We start from the raw sequence: 21,585 nt of genomic DNA on the forward strand, positions 1-21,585 counted from the left end.
GAACTTATTTACCAACTTTAAAATGTACTAGAGGAGAAGATACAACAAAAGCTCTTGCATAGATTTAATGAAAAATTCTGAATAATCAAGTGTTATAAATTGCAACAAATTAATAGAATAGAGTATTGATTTCTTTTTATGGGGTAGAATCAGAACATTTTATTTTACACTATGCACATGAGTTGTTCTTTGCTTTGATGGTTAAAGGCAAATTGAGAGGCAGTTGAGAATCAACTGTTCCCAGGTGACCTGAAAGTAATTTGCTTGGGGTTTGTTTTTACGTATAACCTTTGTTTTTGTCACTCTGTAAAATAAATCTTGCCCTCTGCTTGCAACACAATTAAAACATGATGAAATTCTTGTAAGAATAAGCTCTTCACAATTTTCCAACATTTATTGTTATAGAAAACTCAAGCTTTTGTCATCCAATTTTCTACCCTTTTAACTGGTTTATTCTACTACTGGCTGTAGCTTTAAAAAAAGTCAGTTGCATCAAGTATGCTCCAACTTCATCTAGTCCTTCAGAATGTGTTCTGTTGCCTTTTGCTTTCTGCTTATCTAGTTTCGTCTCCTCTTTATGAATATAAGAGTAGGGAGTTTAGGGCATGTTTGGGACACAGCTGGAGTGCTGTGTGTACTTCTGGTTACCATTTTACAACCGAGATGGTACAGAGGAATGCACCAGATGTTGCCTGGGTGGAATCAGTTCAACTTTGGGAACAGATCAGATAAGTTGTCTTTGCTTTACTTTGGAGTAGGGAAGGGTGAGGGTGAACCTGCATGAGCTGTATTATGAGAGGCACAAATAGAGTAGAAAGTGAAATTTTTCCCCCCATAACAGATTTCTCCACAACCACAAGCCATAGTTTGAATATATGCCTGAGGAGTAGGTATTCTCAGAACTATTAGATGTGCACTTTGAACTGTCATGGTATAGAAGGCTATGGACCTGGTGCTGTAAAATAGGATTTCTGTAGATAGATACCTGATGGCTGGCATGGACATACAGTACTACACCAAAGAGCCCATTTCCTTGCTGTGTGATTCTATGACTCTTTATCAATGGTGTCCTTATTTCACCCTCAAATATTACTTGTGGTGAAACAATCTTATTAATGTAGAGATAACGTTAGACACAATTTCCATCCTTGATCACTACCACTCATTTGGGTAGGAATGTGAGATTAGCCAGCTGTTTTGTAGGACATACCCTGCGGATGAGGAGAGGAGCAATGGACCATGGCGTGGCATAGTGGTACAGCTACACTGAAGCTGCTCGAATGGCCTGGGTTCAGTCCTGGTGCTGGTGGTGTGTCGTTTGTCTCTTCCTTTGTGAATGTGTGGATTTCCTCTGTGTGCTCCTCCTTCCTGTGCAAGTCAAAATAATACTGAGAATGTGATGTCTTATAGATTGCCACTGTTTTCATACACATTCCATTATTATGATTTTACAAATTTTAGAATTGCTGTCTAATTCCTGCATCTGAATTATTAATGCAAGTTGTGTGGCATTGTAGAAAGGTGATCTGAATAACTAACTTCCACCTTCAGCCTTTATTACTGTAAAGCAAAATACGACACTTGCTAGAAATCTAAAAAAAGAAATGCTGCAAATACTCAGTAGTTCTGGTATCTGTGGAAAGTGAAATGGAGATGAAGGTCCAGCATTACATATTTTTATTTCTAATTACTCTGTTCTATAACCAGTCGTTATTCTACACCTCGTTTTGTCCAGAATCTGCTGGATTTGAGGGCCATGTGTCTGGTATGTTTGCCTACAATTTTCTCAGCACCTGCAAAGGCACTTTGGTCATGAGTTTATTTGAGCCACTAAGGTAGGGGCACTTATAAATTGGTGTTAAATGACACTGTACTTTCAGCCTCAAATAATACGAGGGGTGATTCATAAGTTTGTGGCCTAAGATAGAAGGAGTCAATTTTAGAAAACCTAGCACATTTATTTTTCCTACATTTACACACTTAGTCCAGCGGTCATGGAGCATATGGATCACTTCTTTGTAGAAGTCGGCATCTTGGGCCTCCAGAAAGTGGTCCGCGGCAGGGGTAATTGTTAAGTTCATGGCCTAAAGTAGTAGGAGATGAGGAGAAACTTCAGACTTTCTGCATTTTCACTCAAAGTGTTGAACTGCACGTGCATGTAATGAGAGCTGTATAACTCATCTCCTTTTGCCTTAGGCCATGAACTTATCAATCACCCCTGCTGTGGACTACCTGGAGGTCCAGGACGCTCTCGTTACATGCACGTGCAGTTCAACTCTTTGAGTGATAATGCAGAAAGTTTGAAGTTAATAACTCATCGCCTTCTACTTTAGGCCATGAACTTCTCAATCACCCCTGCTGTGGACCATTTCTACAGAGAAGGGATCCGTATGCTCCACGACTGCTGGACTAAGTGTGTACATGTAGGAAGGGACTATATTGAAAAATAAATGTGCAAGGTTTTCTAAAATGGACTCCTTCTACCTTAAGCCACAAACTTATCAATCACCCCTCATATTTGTAGTGAGCAATAAAATTTTCATTCAAATGAACATGTCCAGAACAGTCAAAGTAGATTTGCTAGCTCAGTATGCTACCGCTCTAGAAGTTAACTCCAAGAAGAGTCCAGAGGTGGAGCAGAGATTGGAATTTGCTGGTAGAGTGGAACCGGTATGTTTGTGACTCTCAGAACCTGCCCACATATACTCATGGCACTTCATTGTTGCAGGCAGACTGCACCTTAGTCTGAGCTGTCACCTACAGAGAGGATGTACTGTATATGCTTCAAGTATATAGAAAGAAAATACACTTGCATGATTGTTGGATGACTCGGTATTTTATAACCAATTAGGTTATAATGGAGGTGATTTATAATCAATCAGGATGCTTTCATGTTACGGGAAACAATATACTCCTGCTGTGCAAGCAAGATGTTATTGGTGTCCTTTTATTGGTGCTACAGTACTGTGCAAAAGTCTGAGGCACATGTATATGGCTAGGATGCCTAAGACTTTTGCATAGTACCATAGTAATTTAAATTGCACTATCCTGCTGTCTCAAAAAAATACAAATTTCATGACGTATATGAGTGAGGATAAACCTGATTCTGATACGGGGCTCTATTGGGGTCTGAGAGTGGGAAGGGAACAGGGTGAGAGGAATTGTGGTTGGGAAAAGGGGAAGGGAGTGGAAAGCACTAGAGGCTGGAGAAACATGTCAGGCTGCATCAATGGAGGGGAGTAAACAGTTGATGTTTTAGGCTGAGACCATTCATCAGAACATTCCTCTCCATTTTTTCCCATCCGTAGATGGTGTCTGATTTGCTGAGTTTCTAGAGCATTTTGTGTGCGTTGCTTAAGATTTCCAGTATCTGTAGAATCTCTGGTGCTTATGTCCTTTAATGTTCATCATGTATATTAATGAGTTGGAAGAGAATGTAGGTGGCATGGTTATTAAATTTGCAGATGTCATTTAAATTGACTGTATAGCTGTCAGTGAAGAAGGTTGCCTAAGGTTGCAACAAGATACAGAACAACTGGGAGTGTGAGCAAGTGAATAACAGGTGGAATTTAGTTCAGCCAAGAGGGAAGAGGTGAATTTTGGGAAGTTTTTCATACAGTGGGTAGCTGGTATTGGTTTACTATGTACCAAAGCACAGTGAAAAGCTTTCAATTGCATCGCATTCATTTAGGGAGTGAAAAGGACAACAATGCAGAACATAGTGTTACAGTTACAGAAGAAATACAGTGCAGGCAGAAAATAAAGTACAAGGCCATGATGAGATAGGTTGTGAGATCAAGAGTTAATCTTTTAGCATATGAGAGGTATATTCAAGAGTCTAATAACAGCAGGTTAGCAGTTGTCCTCAAGTCTAGTGGTATGTTCTCAAGCCTTTATATATTCTGCCTGACAAGGAGAAGAGAAGAAAGAATGGCTGTGGTGGGAAGGGTCCTTTATTATGTTGGCTGCTTTCTGAGAAGTGTAAATGGCGGGGAGGCTGGTTTGGGCTGTGTTCACAACTTTCTGCAATTTCTTGCAGCCTTGGGGAGAGCAGTTGTCATATCAAACTATAATGCATCTGGATAGGATACTGGTTCATCTGTAAATAAATGATATGAGTCATTGGGGAAGTGCTGTGTTTCTTTTGCCTTCTGAGGAAGTGGAGGCATTTGTGAGTTTTTCTTAGCCATAGTGTCCATGTGATTGGACCAGGACAAATTGTTGGTGATATTTACACCAAGGGATTTGAAACTTTTAACCTTCTCCATCTCAGTACAATTGAATCAAATAGGACATATACTCTGCTCCTTTGTTCTGTTGACATTGAGGGAAAGCTGTTGTCTTGCAACAGGCCACAAGACTCTTCAGCTCCTTTCTGTACTCCTTCCCATCATTGTTTGAGATTCTGCCCTCTATAGAACTTGGCCACACAGTTTTATATATAGGGAATATAGTAAGGGACTGAGGATGCAGCCTTGCAGGACACTGGTGTTGAGAATAATCATGGAGGAGGTGTTGTTACCTGTCTCAATTGGTTGTAATCTGTTGGTCAGGCAATCAAAGATCCATTTGCAGAGGTGGATGCAGATTCCTAATGTTAGGAGTTTGGAGATGAGTTTGTGTGAAATAATGGTGTTGAAGGTGGAACTAGAGTCAAAAAATAAATAGGAGTTTGACTAGGTATTATCCAGAAGTCCCAAAATAAGTGCAGGGCCAGAGAGATGACATCTGCCATGGACCTCTTTTGGTGATCAGAGAATTGCAGTAGGATGAGGTTGTGTGAGAGGCTGGAGTTGATGTGTGCCATGACCAGACTCTCAACACAGTATGATAATGGATGTTAGAGCAACTTGATAGTCATTAAGGCAGTTTATTTTTCTTTGGCACATATTGGAGTAAGGTTAAGCACGCTATATTGGTACCAGAAGTGTGGCGACACTTGTAGGCTGCCCTAGCACAATCATCAGACTGTGTTGGTCACTGATGCAAAATGATGCATTTCACTGTATGTTTGGATGTACATGTGACAAATAAAGCTAATCTCTAAAGAAAAGATATCTGCAAATAGTCCTGCCATCTGTTTTGCATGGGATCAGAAGACACACTGGTGGCTCCATCTGGGACTGCTGCTTTGCGCTCTTTTCACTATCAGGAATGCTAATTTGACACCTGTAATGATGACCATGGGTACAAATGCATCAGAGGGTGTCCAGGCAGATGCTTTTATTTCACTGACCTTCTGTTTGAATTGACGATAGAATGCACTGAATTCATCGGGGCGTATGTGTTGTTGCCATGACACTGGCCTACTGCTTTGTATCCTTTGTATAGCATGCAAGCCTTGCCAAAACCGATGACTAGTGTGGGGACGCTAGCTTAGTCTGCTGTCATCTCTTGCCATTCCTGAGCTGCCAGTGATAGCAATGGGGCAGGACACCAACAACTTTTAAGAGATATCAGGACAGGAGTTTGAATGAACAGTGCATAGACAGATATGGAATTTTTGCTGACAGGTGGAATGATTACAGATAGACATGATAGGCGTGGTGGGGTTAAGGGCCTGTTTCTACGCAGAATGCCTGTCACTCTGTGTGAGCTTAAATTGTTGTGCACATGTTTATGGAGTGAGAATAGAACACACAATCTTCTGACTCAAGAAGAGTACTTGAAATTGAGCCATCCCTGAAGTACCTAGAACTGCCAATTCCCTGGTACCTAAGTCATTTATACCGTGAATACTTATATTAGCAGGACTGTTTGGGTTTGAAGTCTTTATTTACATTTCTTTTGGTTTGGTCAAATTTTGAAGTCATGATCCAAAATTTGTAGAAATGGAGTCTCTTGTGGTCTGTCTACAACTCTTCAGAATCAGAATCAGGTTTATTATCGCCAGCATGTGACGTGAAATTTGTTAACTTAGCAGCAACAGTTCAATGCAATACATAATATAGAAGAAGAAAAAAAATTAATATAATAAATAAATCAAATACAGTAAGTAATAATAAATCAATTACAGTATACGTGTATTGAATAGATAAAAAAATCGTGCAAAAAACAGAAATACTATATATTAAAAAAGTGAGGTAGTGTCCAAGGGTTTAATGTCTATTCAGAAATTGGATGGCAGAGGGGAAGAAGTTGTTCCTGAATCGCTGAGTGTGTGCCTTCAGGCTTCTGTACCTCCTACCTGATGGTAACAGTGAGAAAAGGACATGCCCTGGGTGCTGGGGATCCTTAATAATGGACGCTGCCTCTCTGAGACACCACTCCCCGAAGATGTCTTGGGTACTTTGTAGGCTAGTACCCTAGATCAAGTTGACTGGATTTACAACCCTCTGTAGCTTCTTTTAGTCCTGTGCCTTAGCATTCCCCCCCACCCCCACCATACCAGACAGTGATGCAGTCTGGTCTCCATGGTACATCTATAGAAGTTTTAGAGTGTATTTGTTGACATACCAAATCTCTTCAAGCTCCTAATGAATTATAGCCGCTGTCTTGCCTTTTTTATAACTGCGTCGATAAGTTGGGACCAGGTGACCAGGTTAGATCCTCAAGAGATTTTGAGACCCAGGAACTTTAAACTGCTTACTCTCTCTGGTTCTGATTCCTCTATGAGGATTGGTATGTGTTCCTTCGTCTTACCCTTCCTGAGGTCCACAATCAGCTCTTTCGTCTTACTGAGATTGAGTGCCAGGTTGCTGCGGCACCACTCCACTAACTGGCATATCTCACTCCTGTACGCTCTCTCGTCACCACCTGAGATCCTACCAACAATGGTTGTATCGTCAGCAAATTTATAAATGGTATTTGAGCTATGCCTAGCCACACAGTCATGTGTATACAGAGAGTAGGGCTAAGTACACACCCCTGAGGTTCACCAGTGTTGATCCCTTTTTCAGCTCTAATAAATCCTGAAAGTACAAACTGAAGTTGCTGTCAGAGATCAATGGGGTAACAAGGATTAACAGTCTAACTCCTCTAAGCACAGGAAGGAAAGAACAATCTCGGATTAATTAGTTTAGGTGCTAAAGAGTTATACAGAATAGTACATATTAGAGAGTGCATGAGGGATTGTATGAAAAAAGGAAGAGAACATTTTTAAAGAATCTATAAAGACAAGTTTCTGCTAACTTGAAAGCAACATGTTTTGGGGCTGAAGACATAGAGAGATAGTATTGCGCCAATTAAATGAGTCCTTGCCCTTGTGTGGTTAATTGTAAATCCAAGTCATTCAGAGGGTGGCAGTAACATTTTCTTTGAGGTATATGGGGTTAGAATACAGTTGTATAGTCTTCTGTTTAATTGTTTGTAAGTTCAAGAGTTGATTCAAGAAGAGCTGAGACATAATGTCTTCTGAACCGATTCAGTAAATCATTCACATAAAAGTACATCTTGAGGTTGTCAATAAATGGAGTTTGGCAACTGTTCCCTGAAATCCTTAGTGTTGAAGCCAAATTCTGGAGTCCACATGGGAGCTATTTTGCAGAATTTTATGAAAAGACTTAAAACTTCATCTCCACTAGAATAACTCTGTTTCTTATTTGGGAGCTAAATACACTACTTAGTGAACATCATATACCTTCTATTCTGGTAATTTGCATTTATTGCTGTCAAGAAGGGTGAGTGAATTTGATGTTATGTAAGAGAGACTAGCACAAATGTGCACTGATGGTATTGCATATTCTTGCCAGCTTTTCTGACCCCCCAGGCATCCTCTGACCAGCTAAGCAGTTTGAAATGTATTCTTTCTTGCATTGTAGGAAACGTGGCAGTCATGCTCACAGCAAACTTCATAGCGAGCAGAGCTGTAATGATCAGATTATGTGTTTTTCCTTAAATATTTATAAAGGGGCAACTGTCTACTCTTCAGAATATTGTTATGGAAATGTTCTGCTCAGGGAATACTACCTGCCCCTCTACCTCTTTTTGTATTGTCCACATACTTCTGGTGTCACTGTGAAGGCTGAGGCAAAATCAATTCATCTGCCGCCGTTTCTTTGCTCTCCATTACCACCTGTCCAATGTCATTTTCCAGTGGTCCAATGAGCACTCTTGCCTTTCTTGTTACTATTTATATATCTGAAAAATCTTTTGGATTTTATATTGTTGGTTAGCTTCTCTTCATATTTCATCTTTTCTCACCTATTACTTTTATGTTGTCTTTGACTTCCCTTATCAGCCATGGTTGCCTTATCCTCCTTTTAGAATTCTTTTTTGGGTTGAACCTCTTTCCATGTTCTTCCTACGTCAGTGGTATCCCCACATGGACCATGACAACTGGATCTTAACCCCCCCCCACTCCAAATTCCTCTGCAGGTCAGATGAGATGTTCCAATCCCAGACACCAAACAGACAATACAGCCTTTGGGACTCTCGATCCTTGTGACAGAGATTATATTGTAGTTTTACTCAAATTGACAACAGTAGAGCTAACAGTGGGAAAGCCGGCAATAGAAAGCTGTAGGTGTGAATAACTGACACATGCAAATTTCTGGTAAATCTGTTCCTAGAAAGATTGGGGGTTGGAATGGGTGTCAAATCAAGCAATCAGAATGTGATAGCTCTGGAGGGATTACAAATCTGCATTGTAAACTGAACTATTTATCAAGGCCGTAGATATACTGGATGGACCAGAGGTACATTCTGGCTTCTCCAGATTAACATGCAGTTTTGTAAATAAAAAAAAAAGAGACACAAATCTTTAACAACAGGAATTCTGCAGATGCTGGAAATTCAAGCAACACACATCAAAGTTGCTGGTGAACGCAGCAGGCCAGGCAGCATCTGTAGGAAGAGGTGCAGTCGACGTTTTAGGCCGAGATCCTTCGTCAGGACTAACCTTCCTTCAGTTAGTCCTGACGAAGGGTCTCGGCCTGAAACGTCGACTGCACCTCTTCCTAGAGATGCTGCCTGGCCTGCTGCGTTCACCAGCAACTTAGACACAAATCTTTGACTGTAAGGTGTCTCAAACCCTGGACAATTGAAATCACTGCCAATGGAGTGTTATTTGAATATAATTACAGATTTGACTCACTGTGAATGGTTATTTGAATGCCCATCATGATTAACTAGAAATAAGTAAAACAACAGTGCATTGAGGGTGGGTCATAAATTTGCTCATTTTTAATCACTCAGTTAAAATTACCTTGTAGTGTTGCAAAGGATCTTGAATGAAGATGAAAAAACAACTCTTCTCAAATGAAGGAAATAATAAGTGAATCCACTTCAACCTAGATTTCATTCCAGATGTCTGTATTAATGAGAATTAAGTACAAATTTGTAATAATAATGTCATTCATATGACACCAAAGCACAAGAAATATCTAAGTATTTCATATTGACTATAATTAGGGTGACTTAACACTTCGCTCTGTGGGTCATGATATATCTAAAGAGAATAATTAACTCAAATTTTCTTTGGACTTTTTTTTAATACTGTGTTCTATTTTCCGAACTTAGATCTGTCCGTCGCAAAGAGGAAGTTTGCAGAATCGTTAAATGAATTTAAGTTTCAGTGCATTGGAGATGCAGAGACGGATGATGAGATCTGTATAGGTGAGTTTTACATATTCTGTTCTCTGTACCTGCTTAATGGAAAACTTCACAAAGTACCAAAGGGATAATTTGGTGCAGGGTCATCATACAAAGTGGACTTAGGGCAAATTGGCGGTGCGTTTTAAATTGGCCTTAATTTCCAATACCTTCAGGGTTTGCAGTAGTTGACTAATTGGGGAAAATTGGTGCATAAATGGTGCATGATATGAGATGGATATAGCCCATTATGGTAAGATTTGAAGGATATTTGGTGAGGAAAGGTGAACTGCAGAATCATGATGCATTGTACAAGATGTTTATGACTTGGAGTGACAACTTATGATTCCAGATAGGAACCAATATTGTTTAAACATGTTATTTTTAGATGGATTTTGGAAAAAAATAATTTCTGTCTCTGAGCTACATATCCCTAGCCTCCATCTTACTTTGGCCTAAAAACAAGATGAGGTATCAGTCTATTTCTCCTACAATAATTTTAGGAAGCAATTAAAATGTAAAGGATATAGGGGAAAATTTGCAGGCTCAAAAGGCTGTATAGTTCTCCTTCATTGCTATAGTGAAGGTAGTATACTAAATTTTGTAGTCCTCTTTGTCCTTTTGAAGTTGCCTTTAATTGAAGAGCTTTTTGGTAAGACATAATAATTTTTTTTTGGTTAGTTTACAACCGCTTCACTGATTCTGGATAAATGTTTGGTAGTCACTGTTTCATCCCTTAAATTTGTTTGTTTTTTTATTTATTTACTTAAAGAGGTGGCACAGAACAGGCCCTTCTGTTGCAATGAGCCACACTACCAAGCAACCCACCTGATTAGCACTAGCCTAATAATAAGATAATTTACAATGACCAATTAACCTACTGCTTGGTGAAATGCTAGATTTGATTGTTTTTTTCAGTCCAAGCTAGAGTTTTCTTCTGTTTGCAATTGAAACATATAGCACTGCAGCTCAAGCCAGGGATTAGCCAGGGTTGAGCTGCAGGTTCTACACATGAGACTTGACCGTACGTACATCTGGCTTGCTGCATATGTTGTGCACAGTTTCAAAACGTATCCATTGATTTATAAGGCATCTTTCATGTGGACCTCCAGTCATTAAATTTGTCACCTTTCCTTTACTTGGCGCATCCTCCACTAGGATGTGTTGTTCACAAAGTTCACCATACAGTTTGCTCTTGTATAACATTTTATTTCATTGCTTGTTAAAATTCCTCCTTTTTCTGCACCATTGCTCCCGTTCTTCCTTTGAAATTTTGTTACCCCGAAGTGCAATTCTCCAACAAAAACTGAAATATGATGTAGGCTTAGTTTCAATCTGGTTATAACTCTTCCTGAACAGAAGGACAGCCATAGTTTAAGTTAATTTGCTGAGTGATTGTTGCTGTCTTGATTTCTATATGTTTCAGGACCTTAATTTTTTTTTAAATAGTTCAGAATTCAGTATTTCCCCACAAAATAGGCATGATTGAAAAACTTTGGTTAATTAGCATGCAAGAATTCACAGAATGTGAATGTCATGGTTAAACTTCCAAGTTTCATTATGCTGAAGCATTTTGTATGGTTTCCCCTTTGGTCTAAATTGAGCTGCTTTCAAATGTCAAATGTTCCTTTGTTCTCATTATCTGTGATAGTTCTGGGTATCTTGAGTTATGACTTGAGTGGCTTGACCACCATATGCTGACCATCAAAATTATGGTTCCGCTGTGCTGGTGGAGATTAGTAGGGGTGTCTGTGATTTTGTTCTCAGAATTGTGTCCAGAATTGAGTGCAAATATTTGAAACTAAGTGAATTGGGCAATTTCAACATAGTTTCTAATTGACATTAACCTGGATATAAAATTTACTAATTTGCCAGTAATTGTCGCAATATCATCAGTTTTAGTCAGATCTCAAAAATAGGTGCAAGTTGTGTGTGTGTATTTGTTAGAGGTAGTGGGTTGCTTGGTGATAATAAAATTCTCAAAAGGAAAGAAGAAGATCATATGAAATAGAGTAGGCTGCAGAAATTATGGTTGAGAATTAGATTCATAGAGTAATATACCATGGAAATAGACCCTTCAGCCCAATCTTACATGCTGGCCAAGCTGATCAATTTGTATATGTTGATATATGCCAGTCCTACTCACTTGTGTTTGGACTATGTCTTTCTAAACCTTTCCTATCCATTATCTGCCCAAATATCTTTTAAAATGTTGTAATTATACCTGCCAGTACCACCTCCTTGGCAGATTGTTCCCATACACCTATCGCCCTCTGTGTGAAACCCTTGCCCCTCAAGATCCCTTTAAGCCTTACTCCTTCATTTTAAACATATACCTTAGTGTTAGACTCCACTTCTCTGAAAAAGACTGTGACCACCTACCTTACCTATGTCTCTCATAATTTTATAAAACTCTGTATTATCACTCCTTGGTCTTGTTTAATGCAGATAAAACAGTCCCAACCTTCTCATAACTCAATCCCACCTGGAACAACATTCCTGTGAATCCATTCTTTCTATCTTAATTATATCCTTCCTCTGGTGTGGTGACCAGAACTGCATGTATAATGGCCGAACCAATGATTTGTACACTGCAATATGACGTCCCTACTCTATACTCAGTGCAACAGTTGATGAAGGCAAACAAAGCATATGCCTTGGCTCACCATCATCTGTGTTGCTTTGTTAAGGGAACTGTACTCTTGTACTTAAAGTTGTGTTGTTCAATAACACTCCTGAGGATTATGTCATTTAATATACAGTGGCAGGCAAAAGTTTGGGCACCCCTGGCCAAAATTTCTGTTACTGTGAATAGCTAAGTGAGTAAAAGATGAATTGATTTCCAAAAGGCACGAAGTTAAAGATGAGGCATTTCTTTAATATTTCAAGCAAGAAAACTTCTTTATTTCCATCCTTTACAGTTTCAAAATAACCTGTCTAGCATGCACTGCTCTTTTGAAGTCTATCCACAGATTCTCGATGATGTTTAGGTCAGGGGATTGTGAGGGCCATTGCAAAGCCTTCAGCTTGCGCCTCTTGAGGTAGTCCATTGTGGATTTTGAGGTGTGTTTAGGATCATTATCCTGTTGTAGAAGCCATCCTTTTTTCATCTTCGGCTTTTTTACAGATGGTGTGATGTTTGCTTCCAGGATTTGCTGGTATTTAATTGAATTCATTCTTCCCTCTGCTAGTAAATGTTCCCCGTGCCACTGGCCGCAACACAAGCCCAAAGCATGATCGATCCACCCCTGTGCTTAACAGTTGGAGAGGGGTTCTTTTCATGAAATTCTGCACCCTTGTTTTTCCAAACATATCTTTGCTCATTGCGGCCAAAAAGTTCTATTTTAACTTCATCAGTCCACAAGACTTGTTTCCAAGATGCATCGGGCTTGTTTAGATACATAAACACGAGGAAATCTGCAGATGCTGGAAATTCAAGCAACACACATCAGAGTTGCTGGTGAACGCAGCAGGCCAGGCAGCATCTCTAGGAAGAGGTACTGTTGACGTACACTCTGTCCGCCAGAGAAAACAGGATCTACCAGTGGCCGCACATTTTAATTCCATGTCCCATTCCCATTCTGATATGTCTATCCACGGCCTCCTCTACTGTAAAGGTGAAGCCACACTCAGGTTGGAGGAACAACACCTTATATTCCGTCTGGGTAGCCTCCAACCTGATGGCATGAACATTGACTTCTCAAACTTCCGCTTATGCCCCACCTCCCCCTCATATCCCATCTGTTATTTATTTATATAACACATTCTTTTTCTCTCTCTCCTTTTTCTCCCTCTGTCGCTCTCACTATACCCCTTGCCCATCCTCTGGGTTTTCCCCCCCCTTCCCCCTTTTCTTTCTCCCTAGGCCACCTGTCCCATGATCCTCTCATATCCCTTTTGCCAATCAACTGTCCAGCTCTTGGCTCCATCCCTCCCCCTCCTGTCTTCTCCTATCAATTTGGATCTCCCCCTCCCTCTCCCACTTTCAAATCTCTTACTAGCTCTTCTTTCAGTTAGTCCTGACAAAGGGTCTCGGCCCGAAACGTCGACTGTACCTCTTCTTAGAGATGCTGCCTGGCCTGCTGCGTTCACCAGCAACTTTGATGTGTGGGGCTTGTTTAGATGTTCCTTTGAACCTTTTGAATAGCAAGACAGCACAAGAATCTCACAGAACTAGAAGCCTTTTGCAAGGAAGAATGGGCGAAAATCCCCGAAACGAGAATTGAAAGACTCTTAGCTGGCTACAAAAAGCGTTTACAAGCTGTGATACTTGCCAAAGGGGGTGTTACTAAGTACTGCCATGCAGGGTCCCCAAACTTTTGCTTCAGGCCCTTCTCCTTTTTTATTATTTTGAAACTGTAAAAGATGGAAGTAAAAAAGTTTTCTTGCTTAAAATAGTAAAGAACCATGTCATCTTTAACTTTATTCCTTTTGGAAATCAGTTCATCTTTTACTCACTTAGCTATTCACAGTAACAGAAATTTTGACCGGGGTGCCCAAACTTTTGCATGCCACTGTATACATATCCTGAGCTAGCTTAACTTTGCAAAATGTATCACTGTGCTTACCAAAGTTAAATTCCATCAACCATCCTCTTACCTACTTTGCTAGTTGTTTACTTCCTTTTGTAACCTGAGACAATTTTCTTCATTGTCCACTATATCATCTATTTTGGTGTGATCTGCACACTTACTAATCATACCACTCACATTCTCTTCCAATTCATTAACGTACATGATGAACAATAAAGTACTCAGCACTCGTTCCTGCTGCAGACTGTTCATTACAGGTCTTCAATCTGAAAAACAACTCTCTACAACCATCCTCTAATTCCTATCACCAAGCCAATTTTGTATCCAATTTACTATCTCACCTTGAAAATCATATACTCTAACCTTCTGGATCGGCTTCTCTTCTGTGGAAACTTGCTGAAGTCCATGTAGACAATGTCTATTATACTGCTCTTGTCAATCCTTTTGGTCATTTCTTCAAAGTAAAACTCAATGTTTCTCAGACATTATTTCCCATGAACAAAGACATGGTCTTATTGCCAGTATAAGACATAGAAGCATAATTAAGCCATTCAGCACATTGAGTCTGCTCAGCCATTTGATCATGGCTGATTTACTTTGCCTCTCAAACCCTGAAAAACCTTGTCTTTTCCCTAAAACCTTTGGAACCTTTACTAATCAACAAAGTATCCACCTGTGCTTTAAATATGCTCAATGATCTGGCCTTCACAGCCATCTGTGGCAATGAATTCCACAGATTCGCCACCCTCTAGCTAAAGAAATTCTTCTTCCCTGTTTTAAAGGGATGCCCTTCTATTCTGAGGCTGTGTTCTCTGCTCCTAGACTCTTCCACTACTGAAAACATCCTCTCCATTTCCATGCTATCCAAGCCTTTCAATGTTTGCTAGGGTTCAATGAGATCCACTCTCATTGTTCCAAACTTAAGCAAGTACATGCTCAGAGCCATCAAACACTCTTCATACATAACCCGTTCAATGCCAAGAATGCAGTTGTTTCAATTTATTTGTAGAATTATCAATCAGACCCTTTGTTGGTTTCGTGGGAAATCTTAGTCAGCTTTATTGACTAAATTTCACTTTTCTTTAAAGCAAAATCACTTCAAGAATTTGCAGGAGTTCTAAAAAATCTTGAAGATGAGCGAGGACGTTTGGTAAGTGGCATTTTGATTATATTATAATATTGAGCCATTTTAGAAAAGATGTTTATCGAGAAAGCTGAAATGGGGTCTTGCAATACTGAAAGGCCAACGTATAATAAACATTTGAATGTTAAGAGTAACAGGGAAATGGAGATAATTGTTGAAATAAAGCATGCAGTTGAGTTAGAGGTGCAATTATGCCCTCTTCTGGATTACGTTGAAAATGTATACTTGAATTTAGTGTTTGAATCATTTCAATTGAAAAGGTCTCATTAAAAATATAAAATTTAAGATTTCTGGTGTAAGATCAATTATGTGGGTGAGTGAGTGCAGATGGTGTAAGGTTGCTGCAAGAGTTATTGTGAAGCTTCACAGGAGCAATATTCTATAACACAAAATATTGGAGAAACTCTGCAAGTCAGGCAGCATCTCTGGAGGGGAATAAACAGTTGACATTTTGGGCCGTGACCCTTTATAAGGACTGGGAAGGAAGGGGCCAGAAGTCAGAATGAGAAAATGGGGGGTGGGGAAGGAGTGCAAGCTGGCAGGTGATAGGTGAGGCCAGGTGAGGAGAAAGGTGGGAGAGTTCGGGAGGGGGATGAAGTAAGAAGCTGGGAGGTGATAGGTGGAAGAGGTAAAAGGGTGAAGAAGAAAGAATCTAATAGGAGAGGACAGTGGATAATGGAAGAAAAGGAAGGAGGAGGGGAACTAAAGGGAGGTGATTGGCAAGTGAGGAGAAGAGAAGGTTTGAGGGGAGTAACCAGAGTGGGGAATGAAAGCAGAAAGAAAGAGTGGGGGTAGAAATTACTGGAAATTAGAGAAATCGATATTCATGCCATCAGGTTGGAGGCTATGTAGATGGAATATGAATGTTGCTCCTCCAACCTGTTTTTGGCCTCATCATTGCAGTAGAGGAGGTCATGGACAGACATATCAGAATGGGAATAGGAAGTCAAATTGAAATGGGTAGCAACTAGGAGAGCCTGCCTTTTGCGGCGAACAGAGCAAAAGTGCTCAACAAAGTGTCTTCCCAATCTACATTCGGTTTCGCTGATGCAGAGGAGGCTGCACTGGCTGCACTTGATACAGTTATTGACAAACTCGCAGGTGAAGTATTGCCTGGGATGACTGTTTGGGGTTCTGAATGGTGTGAGGGAGGTGGTGTAAGGGCAGGTGTATCACTTGTCACGCTTACAGAATAGTGGGATAGGATGAATAGACAATAGAGCCACGTAGGGAGTAATCCCCATGGAAAGTGGCGGGGGGGGGGAGTTGGAGGTGGAGGGAAATGTGTGTTTAGTATTCATGTTTGCTGTCCTGCTAAGCTTCTCGTAAGTGATTTTATGCTCTGGTTCAGTCTTTTAATCTTGCTCTGCTTATCACCGGACCCACTCACAAGCTAGGCCATACACTCGACCGAGTCTTATCGTCTGGTTTTCCGGTCTGCAATGCGGTGATAATTGGTGCTTGTCTGTCGGATCATAGTGCTGTTAAGTTTGCGGTATCTCTGCCTTTTTCCTCTATTAAATCTCACCTTCCTGTACGTTGCTCTCGTTACATTAACTCTTCGACTGCCAATAAGTTCTCTGAGGCTCTCATAGCTGCTCCCAACACGTGCACTATTGAGACTTCTCCTCCCCATCTCAGCACTGAGCAACTTTCTTCCTTATTTAATACCGCCTGCTCTTCTATTCTGAATACTGTTGCTCCCCTTAAATTGAAAATGTCTAAGCCTAAAGGTTTGCCTTGGCTTAATGACAGCACCAGAGCCCTGAGGAGGGAGTGCAGAATATCCGAACGAAAGTGAAAGTGTGATAAACTTCTAATTTCTTTCGAAACTTTGAGAAACAATCTTCACAAATACTTTATACTTTATTGTCGCCAAACAATTGGTACTAGAATGTACAATCATCACAGCGATAATATCAGGAAGCAGTTAAAGCTGCGAGAGCAAATTACTTTTCTGACCTAATTTCTAACAACTCTGATAATCCCAAGGTCTTATTCAGTACCATAAATTCTATCATTTGTCCTGCCCCCTAGAATTAGCTTAGATGTGTCCCCTGCTAAGTGCAAAGAATTTTAAAAAATTCTTCATTAGCAAAGGTGAGGACATTAGAATGAACATTCCCCACCCCCCGACCCATGACCCAGCTGTCTCACTGGTTTGTTCATCTAAACTGGATTGCTTCCAACCCATCACGCTTCTCTTCCTTACAGAGATTGTGTCCACCATGAAAGCTGCAACCTGCCCCCTTGACATTGTCCCCACTGCCCTCCTGAAGGATGTCTTTGACATAGCTGGTCCCAGCATCCTCTCTATTATCAACAGCTCCCTGGCCACAGGTACCGTTCCAACCTGCTTCAAGTGTGCCGTGGTCCAGTCCCTCCTGAAAAAACCTAACTTAGACCCTACCTTACCTGGTAACTACAGACCTAATTCTGAACTTCCATTCCTGTCAAAGGTTCTCGAAAAGGTTATAGGTTATTCTCAGTCAATTGCTGCCCTACTTACACCAAAACAACATCTTGGAAAGATTTCAGTCAGGTTTTAAGGCTTATCATAGCACAGAGCCTGCCCTGCTGAAAGTCCACAATGATCTGCTCCTCTCTATCGACTCAGGTGACTCTGCCATTCTAATTCTTCGTAACCTCAGCGCAGCATTCGATACTGTGGATCAGACCATTTTAATAGATCGCCTCCAATACGGGGTTGGTGTTGATGGCACTGCCTTGAATTGGTTTATATCCTATCTCAAAAATAGAAGCTTCTCCATCAACATAGGCAAATTTCCTTCTTCCCCAGCTAGTCTCTCCTGCGGGGTCCCACAAGGTTCCATCCTAGGTCCCATTCTTCTCTCTATTTTCATGCTGTCCCTCGGCCAAATCATTCAAAAATACGACTTTTCTTTCCACTGTTATGCTGATGACACACAGCTTTATCTCCCCCTAAAACCAAATGACCAGTCAAATCTAGTCAGCCTCATGAACTGCCTTGAGGACATAAAAAAGTGCTGGGTGGCACAAAACTGTTTACAGCTGAATGAAGGCAAGTCTGAAGTTGTCCTATTTGGCTTCCCTGACTCCATGAAAGTGATTACCAACCGTCTTGGTAACCTGTCCACCCTTGTCAAACCCATGTTAAATCCCTTGGAGCAACACACACCAAAGTTGCTAGTAAACGCAGCAGGCCAGGCAGCATCTCTAGGAAGAGGTACAGTCGACGTTTTGGGCCGAGACCCTTTGTCAGGACTAACTGAAGGAAGAGCTAGTAAGAGATTTGAAAATGGGAGGGGGAGAGGGAGATCCAAAATGATAGGAAAAGACAGGAGGGGGAGGGATGGAGCCAAGAGCTGGACAGGTGATTGGCAAAAGGGATATGGGAGGATGATGGGACAGGAGGTCCAGGGAGAAGGAAAAGGAGGAGGGGGGGAAAAAACCCAGAGGATGGGCAAGGGGTGTAGTCAGAGGGACAGAGGGAGAAAAAGGAGAGAGAGAGAAAGAATGTGTGTATATAAATAAATAACAGATCGGGTACGAGGGGGAGGTGGGGCATTAGCGGAAGTTAGAGAAGTCAAAGTTCATGCCATCAGGTTGGAGGCTACCCAGACGGAATATAAGGTGTTGTTCCTCCCACCTGAGTGTGGCTTCATCTTGACAGTAGAGGAGGCTGTGGATAGACATATCAGAATGGGAATGGGATGTGGAATTAAAATGTGTGGCCACTGGGAGATCCTGCTTTCTCTGGCGGACAGAGCGTAGGTGTTCAGCAAAACAATCTCCCAGTCTGCGTCGGGTCTCGCCAATATATAGAAGGCCACATTGAGAGCACCGGATGCAGTATAATACCCCAGCTGACTCACAGGTGAAGTGTCGCCTCACCTGGAAGGACTGTCTGGAGCCCTGAATGGTGGTAAGGGAGGGAGTGTAAGGGCATGTGTGGCACTGGTTCCGCTGACAAGGATAAGTCTTAAATCCCTTGGTGTGATATTTGATTCCACCTTTAAGTTTGATAAGCTAGTTAATGCGGTAGTAAAGGCCATTTTTTTCCAGCTTCATACTATTTCCAAGATCAAGCAGTTTCTCTTCTTTAAAGATCTCGAGAAAGTCATCCACGCCTTTATATCCTCCCGTTTGGACTACTCCAATTCCCTGTATACTGGGATTAGTCAGTCGTTCCTGTCCCGCCTGCAACTGGTCCAGAACGCCACAGCCAGGCTCCTGACAGGTGCCCGGAAGAGGGACCATATTACTCCTATCCTGGCCTCCCTCCACTGGCTACCAGTACAGTTCAGAATTGATTTTAAGGTTCTCCTGTTTGTTTATAATGCCGTAAATGGGCTGGCTCCCCCTTATATCACAGACCTTCTAACCCCTTATTCTACTTCCAGGTCCCTCAGGTTGGCTGACCTGGGGCTCCTGGCTGTCCTGCGATCTAAACTTAAGCTCAGGGGTGACCGCACTTTTGCTATTGTAGCCCCTAGACTGTGGAACGACATTCCCCTCCCTATCAGATCTGCCTCCTCCATTGACTCTTAAATCCAGGCTCAAATCTTACTTTTATTCACTAGCGTTTGATTCCTCCTGATGTGGCTGATTTTTGGCTTGTGCCTAGGCCCTTGTGTTGTTTCTTTTGTGCCTATAAGCTGTTTGCCTTGTTGATTATGTCTGTGTTTCTCGTATTTTGCAATTTTAGCTACTCTGCTCTGATCTGTACAGCACTTGAGTCAACGTGGGTTGTTTTTAGATGTGCTATATAAATAAATTTGACTTGACTTGACTAGTGGTAGGATCCTCTTGTAGATAGTGAAAGTTACAGAGAATGATGTGCTAAGTGCAGAGATTCGTGGTAGTTGGTAAGGACAGGAGACCCCTAGACTTTTTATGACAGTGGGAGGATGGTGTGAGGACCAATGTGCAGGAAATCGAGAAACTGCAGGTATAGGCAGCATTGATGCTGGTGGAAGGGAAACCCCATTCTTTGAAACATACATAAGGTGGATGCTAATGGTTTTATCCCCAGAGTAGGTGTTATGATACATGGTGGTGGGGGTGGGGGGGAGGTTGGGCTTTGACTGAAGAAAAGATGGCTGGTGTTGCTTAGCAGTATAGTGTAAGTGTGCTTATTAGATGCATCAGAAATTCAACTTACAAAAATTAACAAAAAAGACTGCTGATATTTACAAAATGATATCTACCAGAAAGCACGATAACAGTTCCGTACTTTGTCCACTGTAAACTCCTGTCATTTTGACTCCTCCCCCCCACTCTTCTCCCCAACTCTTCCCCCCCACTCTCCCCCCCACTCTTCCCCCACTCTTTCCTCCCCTCACCACTCTTCGCCCCTCTTTCCCCCCACCCTTACTGAGAACAATCCACCCTGTTACAAAACAAACAGAAGTATCTACCTTAACGACTTTGTACAAACAATCCTCATTACTGAAGAAGTGGAATATTCTGAAGTGCATGGCGGGAAAAGCATCTTAAAGCCTTTAAGACCCATTATTAGAATATAGTGGGGGGGAAGACATTGAAGTGCTCACAGTCAGTGCAATGACAGCGACGTGTGTGTAAGAGAAGTGTGTTTATGAAAGGGGGAAGATTTTAAAGGGACCTGAGGGGCAACTTTTCCACATAGAAGGTTGTGAGTCTGTGGAATGAGCTGCCAGAGGAAATGGCTGAGGCAGGTACAGCAGTACCATTTAAAAAGTACTTGGATAGATACATGGAGGGGTGGTGCCAAACACAGGAAATTGGGTCTAGCTGAGTGGGTATCGTGGTTGGCATGGACTTACTATTTTGAAGGGCCTGTATTTGTACTGTATTGCTCTATGACTCAATATATAATTTATCCCATTGCTAGTGCAAGTAGAGCCCATTGTTTTATTCTTGAGAATCTTAGTTCTTCAGGAGAAGGCTGATAACTTCTGAAACAACTAAGGATGGGCAAGAATTCCAGATTGCAAGACTTAAATAAAGTACTTGCTCTTAATTCTGCTCCTTAAAGCTTTCAATAGAGATTTAACTAGAAATTTGTAACATGTGAAAGAGAAAGATTTAGCCCTTGTGAAAATAAATTGAGAGGTACTCTACTATAGCAAACTTTGAAATAGCTTTGAGCCTTCAGAAAGCTGAAAAAGTTTTACTTGAATTTGTTGCTTTTAATCACAGCTTAGTGCAAGGAACAATTGCTGTGAAATTACTCGCACCAGATTTATAAAGAAAAGGAAATCTTTTCAAATCTTCAAGTTAAGTTTCTTTGAGTTCTCTTTATTTCTATTTCTAAAATTGGTTTGTTTTCATTATCAGATTGAGAATGCTGGAGATGTCCTCATCAGCCCATTGGAACGGTTCCGGAAGGAACAAATTGGAGTTGCAAAAGTA

The 21,585-nt window shown here is 41.1% G+C and overlaps 1 protein-coding gene across 4 annotated transcripts in view; it reads left to right on the forward strand.

Moving 5' to 3' along the window:
* LOC140200486 (rho GTPase-activating protein 26-like) overlaps positions 1 to 21,585 on the forward strand; it is a 193,425-nt gene that overhangs the window by 40,294 nt on the left and 131,546 nt on the right. For all 4 annotated transcript variants that reach the window (XM_072263883.1, XM_072263884.1, XM_072263881.1 and 1 more), the window contains exons 2-4: positions 9,460 to 9,555; positions 15,152 to 15,213; positions 21,511 to 21,582. In XM_072263883.1, the coding sequence (XP_072119984.1) occupies positions 9,460 to 9,555; positions 15,152 to 15,213; positions 21,511 to 21,582 (230 nt within the window). The remainder of the gene's footprint in view (positions 1 to 9,459; positions 9,556 to 15,151; positions 15,214 to 21,510; positions 21,583 to 21,585) is intronic.

The sequence above is a fragment of the Mobula birostris genome, chromosome 7, assembly GCF_030028105.1.
Source record: "Mobula birostris isolate sMobBir1 chromosome 7, sMobBir1.hap1, whole genome shotgun sequence".
Taxonomy (NCBI): domain Eukaryota; kingdom Metazoa; phylum Chordata; class Chondrichthyes; order Myliobatiformes; family Myliobatidae; genus Mobula; species Mobula birostris.